Below are 20,358 nucleotides of genomic sequence, written 5' to 3'. Positions count from 1 at the left end.
CCCGCCCATGCCCCCCAAACTGCTGGCTTTGAAAACACCCCTACACCCACCAAACACCCCTCCCTTCTCTCCATACCCTCACCAACAGCCACGACAACCCAACAACATGGCCTTTGCGGGGGAAGTTTACATTTTTATGTTGTACTTTTAATACTATTAACAAGAACTGAAACAATTTTATCTCAGAGTCTATTGTTAACAAGCAACGTGTTTTTAGGTCCGTTGTCTCATGACCCAGTGCATGTGAGGTGAATGTGGGCCAGGGTGCCCTCTAAAGGCAACAACTGTAAATAGCAGGATGGTACTCATATGAGAGCATGTGATTTCCTGGTGTGTCATCCTTATTTACTTACAGTACTGTCATGACACACTGATGGTCTTTCTAATGGTTGAGAGTCTTAATTCAATTAAATTAAAATTAAAAATGAATTCATTCTGTGAATTGTGACTCGGACTCTGTGATTGTTTAATGGAAAAAAATAGAAACGTGAAGTAGCAAACAAAACTTTATTGTTTATAATAAACACAAAACATTCTCCATGTAATTTGTAAGATAAAATAACATTTAAGGGGATAGTTCAGCCAAAATTTAAAATTCAAAATTTGAATTTGCACGTTTAAAAGGCATAAATGAGATTTGAGGTTTACAGAGAAGAAGAAAAAATCAGTAAGCAATAATTTAGTTTTTGTTTATTATTTACATAAAGATATTGTATGGCTTCAGAAGACTTAAAATGGACCGCTTCTGTGGTACTTTAATGCTGCTTTTTGGTCCTTTTAGGATTTTAGGCTTTTTGTCAGCCCCTGGTCACTTTTGTTGCATAGAGCAGCATGAATATTCTGACAAACATCTCCTTTTGTATTCTACTTAGCAAAGGAAATCAGAATGTCAAGTTAGGAATGATATAAGGGTGAGTAAATGATGATCTTCAAACTGTTTGGTTCTCAAACTTTTTGACGTCTAGGAATTGTAGCATGAACAGACATTCCCTTTGCTACAGTAATTGTCAAAAAGGTACATAGATTCCATATGTTTTCTATTTAATGCCCGCCATCATGTGAAACCACCAGTTTGCCTGAACAGTCCAACCTTTCTGCTCGCATAGGGCAATCTGCTGCAGGAAGTGATTCCGAGCTTCTTCCTCCCCCTGATCCTGCTGCAGTGCAGTTCGCAGGTAGAGCATATCCTGTGACATGCTGAGCTCAGGGATTCCCGTGAGTAGCATTAGAGAGAAGAGCGTGACAAGAAGGCGAGACTGAGCCCGGAGGGACAGGTAGGCATTGATACAGGTGTCCTAAAGAAAGAACAGATACTGGAGTTCAGAGTATGGCTGTAGCATTACTTTGACTGCATGATTAAGCATTCAGATTTGTTTTCTTTTTTATTAGTTACTCTATCATGAATCCAGATGAGGGTAAACTTCTAAAAGCATAATAAAATGGGCTGACAGGAGAAACAAACGCTTCTCAAATTTTGTGTTAGTTGCATGTATTATTTTAGTATTATTTATTAACTAATGTAGTATTTTTTAATATTTTGAATTATATTTTAATTTAATATTTTCAGTTGTCATTTTAATTTAGGTTTTAGTAATTTCATGTGCTTTTTTTGTGTCATTTCTATTTTTTTTGTTTTATATATATTTCTATAAAGCTTTAAGTTGATTTTTATTTCAGTATTGGTCATTTTATTACTTCAACTTATTTGTCTTAGTTGTAGAGGCAACCCTTCTCATTTTTAAGTTTAAGTTTTTATTATAATATTTTATTTCAGCTTCATTTTAATTTCCGGTAACAGATTTGAATAGTTTTAAATATCATTTTAGTTAACAATAACAGCACTGGTTGCAAGGCCCTGTAACACTGAAAAAAATTCAAAAAGAAACCGTGCAACAGAACCTACCCTAAATCTCTGGAAGTAGAGGCTGGGACGGCCTTTCACCCTGCCCATAACGTAAAGGAAGTCAGGGGTGAGGACAAAGGGCACCCTTTCTCTGTTCACCCCCAGGAAGCTCTTAGTGTTGCCCAAGATGTGCCCAAAATCAATGTGGAACAAGTTCCCTGAGAAGAATAGAGAATTTAACATTAGTTTAATTGCAAGTGGATCTACTCAATACATCTACTCAATGCATGTTCTGTGTTATTGAACCCTCTCTAAAAATCTACCCATAAAACTCTGAACGTTTTGTATGGATGGTAGAGATCAAATATGTGACATTAATCATATTTTAGTAATTAGATGTAACAAGATCATGACTGAAGTTGAAATGGATCATTTATTTGTAATATGTTCATCTACATGGTTTGCTGGTTTTGCAAATTCAATAATTCACATGATGATGTGATTTTTTTTCTTTTGTCTTATCAGAGGCTCATGACAAAAGCTAACTTGTTCTTTTACCTTGTTCAGTGATCATAATGTTGTCATTGTGGCGGTCACCGATACCCAGCACGTATGTAGCCACACAGTAACCGGCACACGAGTTCACAAACTTCTCCATAGATTGAAAGTGCTGTATAGTGCCAAAGTTCAAGACAAAAGGAAGAGAACGATCGAATATCTGCTTGTCAGACTGTAGAGACACTACAGAAAACAGATCTGGTAGAATAACAGAAGGCAGCTCACATGACATAGTATTAGTACAGTATATATGCTTACTTTTTCCTGGAATGGGCACTTCCTCTGAAGCCAGTCATATAAGGCATTGTTTTTGAAAGCTCCCGCCACACCTCCCTGACTCCTCTGAACTGAGGCAATAGTGATCGCATTCCGCACAATCTCAATCATTCCTGCGTCAAAGACAGATATACAGCTGAATATTAAGTTAGAGACAACAGGTAGTTAATCTGTTTGTTGGTCATTAGACGTTTTTTTGTACCACAGAATTCTGCAGCCAATCAGAATCAAGTGTCCAAGAGTGCTGTGCCATAATTATTATTATTTTAAAATATATTTTTGCTTTTCTGTCAGTGTTTGTTGAATATTTTAAGTGCTCTCACTGTGGTATTGTACTTCTATTATAAGAACAAGAGAGAGACTGATCATTACCTATGTTATGTCCTGTTGAAATGCAGCCATAGGGCACCAGGTTCAAGTCTAAACCTATTTCTTTCCAAATTGAGTCCATGACCATTAGCGTCTGAAAAAAACAACATTTAAAAAACCCTTTAATTTCTTAATTTGGCTTCTACTTACTGGTGAAAATCAGTCAATTGTTTTTAGTACTTGCTTATTTACCTGGATGATAAGCATGTCCTGTCGGAGGTCATCTCCATGCTTAAAGATGATGCCGACAGGAGGAGAGGCTGGAGCTTCTGACTGTACGCAGGAGAACTCAAGCCAGAGTGGCTTTTTCTTAGAGGCCATCACTTTACAGTCTTTCAGCTGTATGAAAAACAGTTTGAGTTAAAGGGGTCATATGATGCTTTTTTAAAGATCATTATTTTGTGTATTTGGTGTAACAGAATATGTTGACATGCTTTAATGTTCAAAAAACACATTATTTTTCAAATACTGTACATTATTGTAGGTCCTCTATGCCCCGCCTCTCTCAAACGCTTCGTTTTCTACAAAGTCCCTCCTTCCGACAAGCGCAGTCTGCTCTGATTGGCCAGCTGACCCAGTGCATTGTGATTGGCCGAACACCGCAAGCACTCGTCGGAAATGTAACGTCCCTTACCATAATCGCGAGCTTCATCTTTCAAAATAAATGTAAAGACAGAGCCCGAAAGGGGAACAGAGTCGCGTGACAGACACAGTGATGAAGCTGGTATGTGTTTGCAGTACACAAGCCAAAGTTAAGACAGCTGACTCCACTGTGATGTGACCCTGTCTCTCTCTCTCTCACACACACGCGCGCACGCACTCACACACACACATGATGCGCAAAACTCCGCATTTGAACAGTCAATAGCAAATACTTAAACTAATAACAAAACTGTAGCTGATTCAGAAGCGCCAGCTTGTCATAGCAAAGTTAGAATTACCTCCTCTCCTAGGTTCACGAAACGGTCGTCTATAAAATGCATTGCTGTTCTGTTGTAAATAATCTTAAAGATTCCTAAATGCATCTACTTTCGGAAGGCCAAATAAAGTGCTTTTGCTTTCGCCTAGAAACACACAGCGTCTCCCTGACATGGCTGCTTCAACACTAACTGCGGTTACTGAAACCATGCCTTCTTTCGTTGTGTGAACATTTGGGTGGCATTATGCTAATATTTCCACATAGGGAGGTAGATATGTGGGGGCGTGTTAGAACGAGCCGTTTTAGAGGGGCGTGGCAGAGTCTTAACTTTGATAAAGAATATCTCTCTGGTTTTGAGACTTTAGTCTTTGCAACTTCAGGGATCTTATCTATGCACAATCAGCTTGTAACACTCCAAAGAGAAAGGAAAACTTGAAATTGCATCATATGACCCCTTTAAAGTAATAGTTCAACCAAAAATGAAAACGTTGCAGTGTCGTTCTAAACTGTGTTGTATGACTGTCTTTCTGCCAAATATAAAAGCAGATATTCTGAAGCATGTTTTAATTAAACAATAAAGGTCAATAAGGTCCAAAAAGCAACGTTGCAGTGTCGTTCTAAACTGTGTTGTATGACTGTCTTTCTGCCAAATATAAAAGCAGATATTCTGAAGCATGTTTTAATTCAGTTAAAAACATTCAGGTCCAAAAAGCTATTTTTCAAAAGAATGAATGAGGGTGAATAAATAAAAACAGAATTTTCATTTTAGTGTGGACTCTGCATTAATGACCTTTTTTAAAGTTATTTTTAGTTCAGATTAGTTTATAAAGGATTACAAACAATTCAGGTTGGGAACAAGTTTCCTTTGGGTTGGGAGTAAATCAAACCCACAACATAGAGATGCTTCTGAAGTTTTCTATATAAAAAATCTTATAACATTCAAGCATACACTGGAAACAATCCCTACAGATAAATATATCAACTCACTATGATACTTCCTGCTCTGACACGGGGATCAAAAGGCACCTGGAAGTCAGAGGGTAAATTGCATTCTTCCAATAACTCCTGCAGCTTCTGAGGAGCTGACACACACATACATGATAATGTAGATGTATGTTCTGCATATAACACATAATACTGAGGGCACAGTTGTTTGAACTTTACCTGTTGATGGAAGATCTGTTCTATCAGGGTAGAGCACCTTCACTGTTAGAGCCACGTCGTGCAGGCAAGTGACGACTTGTACTTGACTCTGGAATTCAGTCAGCATTGCCTCTCCACAGCCCAAAAGATATGCCTCCAGTATGACCGCCATACGCTGGCGAAAAAATGGGCAACCTGCCACCTCACTCCGCAAATACCAGAAAAAGAAGTGTCCGATCCGCTTGCTCTGTGTTCCAGGAAATGGCAACAGTACATAGTTAATCTTTATCTTCTGACAGGTGAAATGGTGTTAGTAATTTTTGGTGAAAATGATAGAGATGAAAATCATTCTCTAATGAAGTATGCACAGCTGCAAACATGACTCACCCGTAGTGCTCTTTTGAGAAGGAATCTTGCCAAACAGTTATCATGATATGGTTCGACTTTAAGGGTCTACAGAAAATGACATGCCTTATTAGGTTTTGCTTCTCAATTCTCCAACTGTGAGTTCCAAAACTAGCATTACTGTACAGGCCAATACACTTGTATAATTCTTTACCTGAACCAGCTGCAGCAGGTACTTAAGTACTTCATCATTGGATAGGATCTCTAATCTTTGAACTGCCAATCTTCTGACCTTCAGATCTGCAAAATCCACACTCAGAAGCTCAAGGGCCACAGACAGCTCTATATCCTCTGGTCCCCAGTGACTCAATAGCCAATGGACATCCTGGACCGCAGTTGGCATCATCCAGTCGATCGTGCGAAGAAAATGTGGTAAATTTGAGGCATAGTGGACACTTTCTTCTTTAAACCTTCTGAGGCAATCTGTCCTTGTGAAAGGTGTTGTTGGAGAAGCCTCACTGGATGGTGAGGAGAGTCTGGATTCTCCAGTAAGGTCCAGTGAAGAAGAATCAGAAATAGGAGATGTACCACTACCAGAAGAGCTTTTGGCATGTGGCAGGACAATGGGAAAGCTGTAGCGATCCAGCATAAAGGTAATTGCCATTGCTTTGGCTACATCAGGGTTTGTGGCTGTAGACAGTTTTTCTGCTTCGAAAGTGAATGCCTCCTCATCCCATTCTGGGAAAGTCCACATGTGCAGAGTGTGTGGACCTTGGCTAAGAAGGGATCTGTGGTCAATCAGCTGGAGGTTTACAAAGTATAATACTTGCCCTTTTCCTTTCTGGTAATCTGACGCTTTAGAGGAGTTCGACTTTGTGTCCTTGGTTGACATGCCTTCAACAGTACTGGCATTAATTGTGAGGCCTAATTTAGCTCCGTGAGGGATATCCCTGATCAGAATGTCAAATTCCAGCCAGGTGTTCCACAGCACTTCATCTGTAAACTCTTTTGAAGTCGAACAAACCGACGACACAGTCTTTCTACCGTAGATTATGGTGGCTTCCACTTGGACAAGTGGTGGTACCTTACTTGGGAGTTCTGGGATATCAAACCCTAGGAGTTTAACCCTGAACTTTCTCTCACAGTCCCAGAGGGAAATCATCACAATGTCCTCTACTTTCTTCTCTTTAATGGAAAGCTCCTTGTGGGAGCTTGAGAGACCAGTGAGACTGTCCACCAGTGGCCAGTACTCTCTACCTACTGTGTTATCTGGAAGGGATGAGACGGCAACCACTGAGAGATGAAGCTCCAGCATGTTTTCAAGGCAGTGTCTGACCCACAGATAGTCAGAAAGCTGGAAGTCTTCACTCAAGAATTCCTCCCTGCCACATACCTTGAGCACATAATCAACCGACCATCCTTCGAATGACAGGTCCTCCTTTGGCAATGATTCCCAGAAGATTTTGAGGAGATCACTGGTGGTATGTGTCACGTCAGCTTTAATGGAAAGGACTGAACTATTATAATAAAGAGTCACTGAGAGTTTTGAATGAAGGTAACCTTGCTGGTCATTTGGAAGCACTGTGGAAGTTATCCACGGTTCAGTGGCATAAGCTATTGGATCCCGCTTTTTCAGTTCTTCCCTTCTTGGTGTGGCAAACTTTCTTCGGGTATAGCCTAGCTCACTTAAACGATTAGTGTCTGAGGAGTCCAAATCATAGCCGGTTAGCTCGTTCAGAATGCCCTGGAAGTGAATTCTCTCCTTAGAGGTGGTTTTCTGAGCCAGCACAGTGACACAGACAGTCTGAAGACCATCAACACCCTTAAACCAGGGTGCATCCAGAGTTTTCAATACCTGATAGTCGTCATAAATTTCATACCACTCCTCCTCCTTGTGGTACAACAGACTGTATCGTTCTGGGTCCAGAAGTGCAAATGGCTCTGAAAGTCTATTATTCTCCTGTGCTACCATACACAGACGCACACGAAGCTGGTGGACGCTGCATTGCGCTGGGAGCTTGATCTGAACGGGCTCCTGGCTGTCCAGTAACTGGATACCTTCCCTGACTGGTAACTTGCAAATAAATACAAGGTTGTTATCTGAGCAAGGTTCCTGTTGCTGGTGTGCATCCCATTTGTTCTCCATGGATGCTGGAATGGAAGTTAACATGAGCACATTTAACTATTTTAGTGAAGTTGTAAGATTAGGGTCTTTTCAAAAGAGGCAGTGATTTGTGCTGTTTGTGGTACAGAAATTAATTATTTCAACTTGCATCCTAGTTGGGGTGAGGGATAAGTTGGGCCATGATTGAGGTACATTTTTATTCATAATTGGAGTGGTGCCTGCACTTGCTAAACTCCTATTGTGATGCTAAGGTGCTTTGACTGATTGCCAGGACAGGTGTTAAGTTTTAGCATGTTGCTATGCAGTTGCTTGAATATAGAGCATAGTTCAAGGGACAAAACATATGGAATTCAAAGAGAGTGACTCCTGTAATATGTAATGTGACCTATTTCTGCATATTTTCATATGAAAAATAAAATAAAACCAAGGTGAAGTTATTGTCTTGGTGAGACTATTTTACATTCCACCCTTTGCTGATAGATATGAATGTTGCTTCCTCCTTTAATTTCCTGTTTGTGAAAAAAAAAAAATTTCTTTAGTTCTAAAAATCCTGGATAATTTTTCTTAAAAGTTTATTTTCACAGTGCTAGTGATTTTATATGTCGGTAAATTGCCAACATGTACTGTATATTTTGTGTGTGCATGTGTCTGGGTACATTTGTTTTGACACAAAACCCACTGGACAATGTATGTAACTGACATGCAAAACAAAAAACACAACAAAAAATAAATAAATAAATAAAAAATATCATATAACAAAAATGGTGAGTTTAGAAGATACACGGGGTGGCTAAACCTAACACTGCAATGTGTAATTAAAAATGCATTTTCATTTTTACATTGGTATCATTCTTGCCTCATTTAAAGAAAAAATAAAAATAAAAAAAAGAATATACCAGTTGCACCTGTCTTCAAATAAATACGGTTTTTAGTTTGAGGTAGATGGCTACAAAGGTTTTTGCAACACACAAACTGGTTCTGCCAGCCACTCAAGAAGAATGTATCATTCTTAAGCCTTGCTGGTGCTAAAGACTACAGACTGTAAGTACTATATTGTATATTCCTCCCAAAAAGTTGTTTGTTTTACAACAATTACAATACCAACTGAATGTCAACTTATGTTGTATGATTATAATGAATCAGAAAATTGCACTCACCTATACAACATGTGTGTCTTTGGTTTCAGGTCAGTTTCTGTGGCTTGTGTGTGAGCTACAGTTCAATTTCCCTGTAATGCATTAATGTGAAGTGACTGATTGCACAACAACTCATCACTTCCTCATTCCTTTGTCTTTCTGCACCTGTGAGGAAGAACGCTTTGATCACTTCATGCTTATTTCTTTTGTTGGTTTCATTTAATTCAGAATGGATTTTCCATGCCCAAATTGTTTTGTTTAATTGTTTTAAATAGTTATTTTCTATTATCTTATTGCCATCTCTCTGTTTTTAAACCACAACATTCATATTAGTTTAAATGTTCATCTTATAATTAAAAGAGGCTTTATATATGGAGAACTTGAACTGAACAATAACTTTAAAATGCTAAGGTAAAATGTTACTCTCTTTAATCACTAGAGGGAGCTCACCAATAACTATCTATAGTAGCCTATAGTTGTTAAGCAGGACCTGTTGGTTTTGCCACTTTGGTTTTCACACATTTTGCCAGAATGAAAATGGACTTTAAAAGAAACATTTCATCCTTATTTGAATTATTGCCATTTTCCCATCACTTGTTTAGCCTGATCAGATTCCAGATGCAGATGCACGTTTCAAAAAGTGTCAAATGCTGCAGTAATGTAACATGTTGTAGTACATGCAGCAACACCAACCTTTTTAATCACTGTCGATGCAGTAAATGATAATGATTATAATAAAATGGCCCATTTGGTCAAATTAAAAATAGATGTTTGGAAGAAAATGTGAGTGGTGCTTGAAGTGTGAAGCTGTGCTGTTGCTAAGGTGTTGTTTTTGTTAGTGTCTTGCTATGTGGTCTTGCTACGTGCTCTTCTCAGGTTTTTTTCCGTAATGCGGAAGTAACAGTCATTCGAGTCCAGTTAATGGATTTGCCACTTCCAGCAGATTACTAAGCACAGGAACTGCAGGTATCAGACATATCAATGGAGACAGTCTAGAGATATAAAGTTTAACAGAGTATTTTTATTATTTTGCACCAAATAATTATATCATTACATCTCACATATACTTATTACTTTGCACATTAAATTTAGCAAAAATTTGTAAATTTCTACACGAATTTCAACAAAACCAAAGAGAGTGGAAAGAATCAACAGTGCCTTCATAATGCATAAATGAGCATCTTACATAGATGGCAACATGATGAAAATTCATTTTTGTCACAATAAATGAACAATCAAATAAATACACATAAATATATAACATGTAACAAAACATGATTCTCTCCTTCATCTGTTCACATTTACATCTCAATTTTTTTCCCTCACAATTTTTAATTTATGAAGCCACTGTATTAGTCTCTGCAATTAAACCCTGATATTTTATACTGACATATAGACACGTATTTCACCTTCACTCATTTCTGATATATATTCTGCATATATGCCTTCTTCCAGTACATCTGCATTCTTGGTAGGTAATTATTAACACAATTATATTTCACAGCTTTAGGCATATGTATATGTTGTCATGGTTATATACAAGCTGTCAGATATGTACTTTAAACAATGCATTGAGTACATGAGCATCAGTGGGACCATCTATGAAATTCACAGACTTTGAGTGTTTTACTTCCTTTCTTGTCAAAAATAGACTAAATAATATAGTTGGTTAATAGTACACAATCAATCATATATTTAAAATATATAAATATAGATTATACTTTACAATAGGCCTAACTTTTACAACATTTTTATTGTTGGTTAATGCTAATTATCTCTTAACAATGTTTTAAAATGTCAACTTTAAAAAAATAATTTAATCAATTAAATTATGAACAAATCGGAATTAACAATGAACAATAGTTTATTTATAAACTTACACAAACCTACATTAATAAATGCTATTAATTCATGATGCGTAAACTAAACAAATTAATGTTAAGTGTAATCTAATTATATTAACATAGAAACGTCATGAGGAGATGCATGTTTTATGCGAACAAAAGGCACATTACATTTGAGTCAGATTTACTGTTTTGCATTCAAAATATCTTTCATTAAAGTTTTATATTGTGGGTCATATTAATCTTACAATAAACCATGCGATCCAGACTTACACATTACACACTCATCTATCCTATTTCCACTTCTGCCAGGAATGCTAACCTCTGAGGGCTCAGTTAACAAGCATTTCTGAAAATATCCTGAACCATCTCAAATAGAAGATGCGACTTCCTGGCTTTAACCCTGGTCTCGCTTACCGGTTGTTTCTTCTCCAGCACAGCAGCCTGGGCAGAGCTTCCCTCACCTCTCTGTTGCGCAAACCGTAGATGAGTGGATTAATGCAAGGAGGCACCTGAAGCATCACCAGCAGCATGATGTGTAGGGTTCCTGCCGACATCCAGTCTCCAGGGTAATCCAGCGAACGGATCATTGCAATGTTGCCCTCCAGTTCCCACAGAGCATCAGAGACTATCTTCAGAAAGATGGGGAGCAACTGAAGCAGCAGCATGGAGCAGTAGAATATCACCGTTTTGCGTGCCCTCTTGTTGACCTGCTGGAAAGGCTGAATGGCATTGCGTGCCTCCTGATACATGCGCAGGTACGAGAAGGAGTAGGAAAAGATGCAAAGCAGTGTCACCAAAAGTCCAACTACTTTTCGAAACACTGCAGAGCCTCGTGGAAAGCCAAGGTGGGCCTCTAAGGTGTCCGGCTCACAAAGGAGTCCCGTAATGGGTTTCCCCACCAATGAGCTCTTGTGCCCTAAACTGAGCAAACCTGTGATCACTGCCGATAAGCATATTGAAATAAGCCATGTGAGACTGACTATGAGGTAGAGGCGCTTGGTGGTTAGTATACTAATGTAGTAGATGGCCTGGCACACATATAGGTAGCGCTCAAAAGCCATGCAGGTGATAGTAAGCACAGTGCAGAAAACACAAACCGTGTTAATAAAGAACTGAGTGAGGCACCAAGCTCCATATGACAGCGTGGTCTTCTGCAGCAGACAGTGTGCCACTGTTGGACCTTGGGTTACAATGAGTAGGACGTCACTTACTATGAGGTTCTTCAGCAGGGCAAAGCGTGGCTCCCAGGATAGGTCTTCTGATCTCCCAAGACTGAACAGAGTGCAGCCGTTGACGATAAGTGAGATGATGGTCATCAAAGCAAAGACACACACCAGTACCTGCACAGCTGTATCTGACGGCAGGATGGATCTGAAGAGGCAGCGTCCCTGGTCCAACAGCTGGAGGGCGTCTGAAGTGATGTTGGCATCCTGGCTTGGACTCAGACACGCGTAGACTGCAGTCCATAGAATGGCACATGGTAAAGCACGTTTGAAACGCATTTTGGGCGAGGACGTGCACTTTTATGACAGCTTTGGGAGTTTGGCAACGCGGTGACTGATGTTCGCATTTGTTGCGCCTGCACGCGATGTGTCTTCAGAAAAGATGCAGACAGGTGAGTGACTTGAATGAAGGTGGGGCTTAAAGTCACTCAAAGAGGCATACCTCTCGTAAAAATAACCAGTTGAAAGAGTCGATTGTCCGTTAAGACTGTTAAATTGTTAAATCCGCAGAGGAGTAGGCTATTAGGTTGTAATCTAATAATCAAGGATTTTTTTGCTTTCTGCCCTAAAAATAAAGTAAAATAAAGAAAATATTTTAATGTTTCTTGATGTTATTCATTGTAATGGACAAAAATGTCAAATTAATAGCTAATCCATCTACAAACAACTATAAATTTGTTTAAATGTTTAATATTAATCCAATATGCAATTAGAATAATCTATCATTTGATTTGAAATAGATTAATCATTTGATTCAATTGTTGACATTTTTTGAATACTCTATTTAACCAACTTAATGAACTTTTTTTATTGATTGATTGATTGATTATGGGTGCAATTAAAGTATATGTTCATATTTGTCAAAAAAAACGGGTTTATAATAAATACAAAAGTACACTTATTATATTCACCAGTTCAAGTCACTCCAATCACAACAGAAGTGTAAACTTTTGTGGTGATTTTCGTGTATCATGGAGTTGACATTCAGTCAGAATTGCCATAAAATGTGATTTGCAACTGTTTTGTTAACTTAATACATCAAGTCATATCAGTTCAAAGATCCCACAAATGGTATATAATTGATGTCTGTTATTCGATAATGTTATTCGATTTAATTTGTATGACGTTTGTAATAATTTATTCACATGAGACGTTTTCTGTGCTTGATGCTGCATGCTATATCAACAAAATCTCGGTTAAGAGTTAAAATGCTACAGTTAAATTTATTCAAGCACAACGTCTATCCAACGTGCAGACTATTAAAATAAAACACAATTAACATAGTAAAATAAAAAAAATAAAAACTCTGTATGTAAATAGCCTATATGGCATTTATTGTCTTCGTATTTGATTTCGTCTTCTCTTGTCAATAATAGAAACACGATAATGAAAGAAGATCAAAATGTTAATAGAAGTGATTTAAAATAGAGTGAACTCATGGTGGTGAAAGGATGCCGGAAGAGTTGTCACAGCTGGAGGTAAGCATTGTTCATATACCCTTGCGTTGTGATTGACAGGAGTAGATGAACAACCCCCAAACCTGTTTAGAATGGTTTTCTTCATGTACAGAAAACAAGGGGAAAAGCCAAGGTTTACAAGCAACATTGATTTATCACACTGGTGTAGTCAACTGATAAACCAAATCATGTTGTTCAAAGGATATTGATCAAACATCTATCGACTGGCTTGTATTGCATTCAGTGGTGCAATTATTGTAGAATCAATGAACACTCTTGATAGAAAACAGGGTTTTAAGGAGAGGACAAGAGCAGGGGCGTTCACTGCTCTCTCCTTATTTAGCTTGCAACACATCTAGTTGTTCTCCAAGATTCAGCTGCTGTGCTTAAGAATGTCCAAGAATAGAGCGAAGAAAAAAGGAGGAGTGTTTGGCAGAGTGGCTGGAACTAGAGGTTGACAGTTGCTGCTGTCAATTACCTCAGCTTAAACGTCTTTTAAGTCTTTAAGGGTGACATTAGGCACTCATGAAGAATAAATGCTTGTTAACTGAGTCCCCAGAGGTTACCTATGTGCAGCAGCCCCACCAGTACACTCTGCCTTATGGACTGGATGGGGGCTGGATTAGAATCAGTGATGACAGGACACTCACTCTGCCCTGTGTGATTTGTTCATTTAAGTAAATCTATCCGTAATGAGTAAACAGCTATTCTGATGCTCAAAGTCATCCTCATAAGTATATGGAAACTTTTTTACTTATAGAGGTTAGTGAGATTAACAGGTTGAGAGACTGACGGAATATGTTTGTTTGTCTGTTTTATTTTAATTAATTAATGATTTGTTTGTGGGGGAATTCAACATGTCAAATTCTGATAATAATATAGATAATAAGGAGAAAACTGCATGCTCATAAGATAATAGACCGCCTTCATCACATCCAGACCATAATAAGGAGAATAAGTGGGCTTTCACTGGAAAGGAAGTTGGGTTTCATTACTTTTCTGGGCTTTCACTGGAAAGGAAGTTGGGTTTCATTACTTTTCTTGCCACAGGCATTGCTGCTGGATTAGAAGAACTGTTAAAGATGTATAGAACAATTTTAATTAATCATTTTCAACTCTCATACTGTGTACATGGGTGTTAGATTCAGTTGCTTTACTAGATATCTCTCCCATCAGTAGATACTGTATGAAATTTTGTCTGATATCCAAAAGCAAGGCAGCATTGTTTCGGACACAGGGTTGTGCCTTTAATTGAGACCATGACACAAGTCTACATTTGGCTATGACATCTTTACACATCATGACTTCGATTTTACTGTATTACAAGTTGAGTTACAAGTGTTTGTAAGTGATGGGTGTGGGTGTGTTAAGCATGTGGATCAACACTATCTACGAAGACTCTTCTTTTGAGTAGATATATTTGCAAAGCCTACGAAACTCTAGCAGTCTGAGGATTATTGGGAGAAACTGGATAAGGCATGGAATGGTAATGATGACGAACAGTTCTTAAAGGAACTTTTTGAAAAGAACATTTTATTAATCTAAAGAACTTTTTATGCAATGGAAAGGTTTCATGGATGTTAAAGGTTCTTCATGGAACCATTGATGCCACTAAAGAATTTTTATTTTTAAGACTGAAGTTAACTATTAAGCTTTCTCCAGTGGTAGAGCCATAATGGTTGATAGATTTCATTCAAACTACACAAATGAAGTGTTTCTGAAATTGTATGCTGTCTGAATATGAAGGCCTACTACATTTTATTAGGAACAAACTTTGCAACCCTTGTGGTTTATATGAATGTGTGTAATATGAATAAAATCCAGACTTATACAAAATTTTAATAGCAAACTTCAGAATCTCTGTGGAAGTAGTTGGTCATCCATGGACTAAATAATATAAACTCTATGAACTCCACCCATGTCACATGCTGTTTTTCATCTTCTAGTAGGAAAATAGGCATATTCAGACGCAGTGATTCATACTTCACAGAACTTTTTTTTTTTTTTACAGTCGCAATGTTCATTCCTCATCAAATGTAGTACACTCCCGTTTCATACAAATGCAACTTGTACCACCTTGCGTCTCAGTTATCATTTGTAGTGAAAATTAGCTCAGAGGCTTTAAGCTTTAGTTAATGTAGTTACAAGTAACATTAGGAACCAGTTTTTAACACCACACATATTTGTTTATTTGGTGAGTACTCAATCAGAAATAATTGTACAAAAGATGTCACTGGGGCAGTACCTTTTCAAAAGGTAAAATTTTTATATTAGTACCTAAATTGTACAGATTGCTACCTAAATGAAAGGGTACCTCCCCAGGGACATATTTTGTATCTTTTTTGAGAGTGTAGCTGGATAATAAACCCCTTCAGAGTAATACAATGACCAACTGACTGTGAAGCCTCATTATCATATTGTGATTCACTGTTTCTTAATATGTTTCGATCTGATGCAGATGTAAGTGAGCCGGTCAGTATAGACAGGGATACGCAGCCAAATTGACTGCTAGATGGTAAGACTGACAGATAAGGTGGAGAAGCACAGTCACAAGGGATCCAACCTTGTGTGTGGAAGTGATTGTAGCCAGCATCTGCTTCTGGAATCTATTTATCCACTGCTTAAATAACCTTGCATTGCTTTCCTTATTTTTTTATTTATTGGCAGGGAAATGTCGTTGAGACCATTTGTTCTTCCTTCAGCTAAATATGGGGCACTGGATTAGAAAGGGACGAAGAAGAAGGGTGGGGCTTTTTTAAGGCTGAACAGACATTGGTTGACACGTTCAGTCTCTAGAGTTTCTTGTCCAATCCTGGCCATTTTCTTGAATAGTGAGAATAATAGGAGGTCTTATTAGGGGAGTCTGGAGACATACGTTTAGGAGGAAGGCTGCTGGACAGAAGACTGTTATTGTTTTCAGATACGCTTTTATCTCAATAACGAGCTATCAATGTGGTAAGATTTCTGGAAATAAGTAGATATGGACGAGATGCTTTAGTCAGTCTTTGTATGATCACACAGAATGGATTCATACTTATGACAGGACAATTTTCTAGAAGATCTTGAAGAGAATGAACAAGTGGATATGTGCAGGTTTACTTGGTCTAAACCTCTACTTGTTCTAACTTAATGACATTAAGTTGATTTGGTCATATTGAATAATATTTTACTTGAATAAAACCAGTTTGCATAGATGCTACACATAAATCACATTCTGAGTGTAGAACTGTATATGTTAATATTGAGCCTGGACGAATATAAGGCTTAAATTTCATGAGTCATTTTGGCTTGTTGTGTTTTGCAAATATGTTTACAGTGCAATTAATATTTATATCATCACTACTGTTACGTATTTAGTGTGTTTTCTAGTGATTGACAAGTGACTAATTTTCTTTGCCTGTCACGTATGCTAGTGTTAGTGTTCGTGGTCTCTGGATACATGTGGTAAGCCACATCATCAAAGAGAGGGAATTTATAGGGTTTGATTACAGTGCTGAGACTATCATGGTCCTTTGACATTTGCAGTGTCATTCTGTGATTCCTCCTGAGAATGTGCATGTGAACAACAGGATTCTGACTTTAGAAGCGGATATATTATTAGAAGGGGTATATTCATGTTGGTATAAAATAGCATTTTTACACAAAACCAAAGCAAGAACAGGCAAAAAAGAGATCATTAATAAAATTAATTGATTAATTAGATTATTAAGTGTATTAAGTGTCAACCTTGAGGTTACCTTGAAAGTATTTTGCAGTGATAATCTTACACTTTTACACTAATGGTGTTTTTTTAATAATTATTTGTATAGTGCTTTTCACAATACAAATCATTGCAAAGCAACTTTACAGCAGATTAAGTTTCTACAATATTTAGTGGTAGCTTATCAGTGGTAACTGTCAGTTAATGTACGTATGGCAGACATGTACGGAAAAATCAATTAAAGACGTAATCAAACAGACGATGAACACTAACAGCAATTATTATATGATGCAATCAAACTTATAGCAAAATGTGGCGGTTCTGTAAGTTGTTTCAGGGTTGGCATCATCTGAGGTCCTCTGAGGGGTTGGCATCATCTCTTCTCAAGTGTTCTGGATCCAGACTGAAGCTTGTGTAAATCCTAGTGGCAAAAACAGAGAAACAAATAGAGACAAAATTAGCGTAGCTGCTGTTCCAACCAAGCAAAATTGATTTGTTTAACCCAAACTAAAGAATAATAATGTGCATTTGATCAAATATAACTGCAGTACAAGATTATGAGATGCATTATGTGAATGTGTGGCTAAAGAGATGTGTCTTTAATCTAGATTTAAACAGAGACAGTGTGTCTGAATCCCGAACGTTATCGGGAAGGCTATTCCAGAGTTTGGGAGCCAAATGCGAAAAAGCTCTACCTCCTTTAGTGTTTACCTACCTCCTTTAATGAACATTTATTATAACACTTATTATTACCAAATACTTTTTGAGGCCACTGAAGTTTCCACATATTTTTACTTTATAAAGTTGAACTCAGACAGAACTTTTTTAAAGGAAAAGCTTGTCATATTGTTGTTCCTGTCTGCTCTTTGTCATTAATATTTCTGGAAATATATTTTCCTTGCTTAATCCAAGGCTAGGAACCCCCTGTGAAGCTCGTCCAGTTCCAAATAACGAATGAACAAAGTCATTTAAAATGTTCAGTCTGATTTGTGAATGCCCCATGAGGCTTTTAGTATATTGCAATCTCTTTTTCTCATTAGCCCACTGATGCCCAGATAGACACCCGCTCTTTCCTGAGTGAGGAAATGATTGCTGGTATGTGAACTTTTACAATCTCTACATGATTTTGCTCATTCAAAACATTTGATTCAGATTGCTTTCCTTTAAGTGGTGAATTGTTAATGTATTTTTTATTAAATCTTATTATGGAGCTTTTCACAAAGTTTTCAAATCTTTTTTTTTTGGTCATCTCAAATCAAAGAGTTCAAGGCTGCTTTCGACACTGATGGTGGTGGTGATATCAGCACCAAGGAGTTATGAGGATGCTGGGTCAGAATCCAACCAGAGAGGAGCTGGATGCTATCATTGAAGTAGTAGATGAAGATGGTAAGACGGGTTGTGACCCAAAAATGTTTAAATAAGGGTTCACATGCAATAAGCTGGGACAGTTCACTCCTAAACCTGTATGAATTTCTTTATTGTGGTGAACGTGAACATAATAGATATTCTGAAGAATGTGGGTACCCAAACAGTTGACAGTAGCCATTGAATTCCATATAGTTTTTTCCATACTATGGAAGTCAGTATTTTGAAAATTCTTCAAAATACCTTCAGCAGAATCAAGAAACTAATACAGGTTTGGAACAACATGAGGGTGAATAAGGCTACGTTTACACTAGTGCATTTTCGTTTTAAAGCGGCGTTTTAAAATGAAAACAATCCTCGTCTACACTGCGTTTCAGAAACGTTCTCCATCCACACTACACAACCGAAAACGCAGGTCACATGACCATTCATGCAGGTACAACAATGTGTGAGGAAAGGTCATTAGGGCCCAAGAAAAAAAAAAACTTACAGTGTATACTACGGGTGTAACTGTTCTCAGTAAAAAAACTAACCATACCGTTCTCCACCCACGGTTCGGCACGCACTTGCATTGCGATAAAATTTGACAACGCATCTGTAATATGGCTTGTTAAAAATAATACGTAAAGCAGACAGAATTCGGCTGATATATGTTTCTGTCGATGGATACGCATTCTGGCTTCCCAATAGATTACAACAACAAAAGAAATTTAAAAAGAAACGTGGACAAACCAGTCACTCTTTGTAAACTTTGTTCAATGCGAGTGCCATATGCTGGAATACGACTAGTATTGATGCCATCACCACCCAGGTGTTGATAGTGCGCATGCGCCGGTGAGACCTGAACAGCACACGTTGCAATCTATTTAAACTAAACTCAGTTAAGCCTTGCCAGTTTAAACATTCAAGATCCAGAAGACACGAATGAGAACTCATGTGCGCTGTGAGAAAATTTGTGTGTGCACTCATCAGAAGTGCCAAACCCGAGCTCTGCGCAAATACTGAGTTCTCTTTCAAGACTTGTGCTTGAATGGACAAATTCAAATATTATGTCAAAATGCCTGTCTTGGTGAGTTTCCTAGCAGACAGAGTCGGTTGAATGAACAGTATCAGTGTAATGTTACTTGATCTGTGCATTGTCTTAAAGTGACAGCACTTTCTTAATGTTAGTCAAACAACAAAAGACAAGGAAATCACTCACTGCTCTTGATTGAACAGCTTTTGTAACTTTAATAAGGATTAATCTTTAATTTATACAGTCAAATATGCAATGTTATTTTACATTTGATTACATTATTCAATTTCTGTACCTAAAAACTAATGTTAGCCCTACCTAAAAAAAACCCCTGAAAAGCACTTTTTAGTTTATTTGTATCTTTGCTCTATTGTATTTATTTGTGCTGTTGCTTGTAGTTAGACTATGTATTCTTATTTTCTTTATTTGAAAGTATAGTCCTTTTTTCCCTAAAACACCACATACCAAATGACATACTAAAAACCATGACTCTAAAACCGTGATACAAACCGAACCATGAGTAATTTGAACCATTTGCACCCCTAGTATACACTACAATCTCCGAGCTCAGAAAACAAATATTTTTTGTCCCAAAAACGATTTAACAATTTGTAAAAGATTTCTACACTGTGCAGGTTTCTCTTTGTGAGGTTTGGTTAGCAGTGACTGAAACGCAGCTTTACACACAACTGCCAGTCTGCATGGAGAGGATCTTGAGACTCCAGTAGCTTCAAACACCTGTTTGCTGCTCAGCAGTGTTTTTTTTTTTACAGCTGGCATTACAATACAGTTCAATAGTTTGACAGAAACTTTACTTAATAAATCTTTATCTAACCAAGATCTTCTGTGCTCTAAGTTACTCACATATCTTTTGACAGTTCAATAATCTCTATTTGCTTTTTGCAAAATATTATTTGGTTTGATGCCTTTTGCAAAACATTGCATTGTTTCATACTTTTCATCTTCAGAAAGATCTTTCTTCCTCACCATATCGCCTGAGAACTGTGACTTGCTTAATAATGTGGAACAACCTCTTT

At 37.6% G+C, this 20,358-nt stretch overlaps 2 protein-coding genes and 1 long non-coding RNA gene across 4 annotated transcripts in view; 1 reads left to right on the top strand and 2 right to left on the bottom strand.

The window, feature by feature from the left end:
* Nucleotides 1-577: 577 nt before the first annotated feature.
* On the bottom strand, nucleotides 578-8,806 carry LOC107593445 (phosphatidylinositol 4,5-bisphosphate 3-kinase catalytic subunit gamma isoform). The gene is made up of 11 exons (XM_016283172.1): nucleotides 8,736-8,806; nucleotides 5,668-7,604; nucleotides 5,496-5,561; nucleotides 5,130-5,355; nucleotides 4,953-5,047; nucleotides 3,239-3,385; nucleotides 3,050-3,140; nucleotides 2,660-2,790; nucleotides 2,402-2,513; nucleotides 1,904-2,061; nucleotides 578-1,295 (listed from the first exon to the last, which is right to left on the bottom strand). The coding sequence occupies exons 2-11, from the start codon at nucleotides 7,597-7,599 to the stop codon at nucleotides 1,038-1,040; spliced, it is 3,216 nt and encodes a 1,071-aa protein (XP_016138658.1). The 5' UTR covers nucleotides 7,600-7,604; nucleotides 8,736-8,806; the 3' UTR covers nucleotides 578-1,037.
* A 2,165-nt stretch (nucleotides 8,807-10,971) lies between these two features.
* On the bottom strand, nucleotides 10,972-12,063 carry LOC107593423 (olfactory receptor 2AG1). The gene has a single exon (XM_016283144.1). It carries the CDS (start codon nucleotides 12,061-12,063, stop codon nucleotides 10,972-10,974), a length of 1,092 nt encoding a protein of 363 aa, XP_016138630.1.
* Nucleotides 12,064-16,121: 4,058 nt separating this feature from the next.
* The window catches only part of LOC107593401 (uncharacterized), a 9,000-nt gene continuing 4,763 nt past the window's right edge, over nucleotides 16,122-20,358 (top strand). For both annotated transcript variants that reach the window (XR_001610080.1, XR_001610081.1), the window contains exons 1-3: nucleotides 16,122-16,196; nucleotides 17,982-18,036; nucleotides 18,203-18,327. This is a non-coding gene — a long non-coding RNA (uncharacterized lncRNA). The remainder of the gene's footprint in view (nucleotides 16,197-17,981; nucleotides 18,037-18,202; nucleotides 18,328-20,358) is intronic.

The sequence above is a fragment of the Sinocyclocheilus grahami genome, unplaced genomic scaffold (assembly GCF_001515645.1).
Source record: "Sinocyclocheilus grahami isolate Dianchi unplaced genomic scaffold, SAMN03320097.WGS_v1.1 scaffold170.1, whole genome shotgun sequence".
Taxonomy (NCBI): Eukaryota; Metazoa; Chordata; class Actinopteri; order Cypriniformes; family Cyprinidae; genus Sinocyclocheilus; species Sinocyclocheilus grahami.
This window is presented reverse-complemented; position numbering and strand designations above follow the sequence as displayed.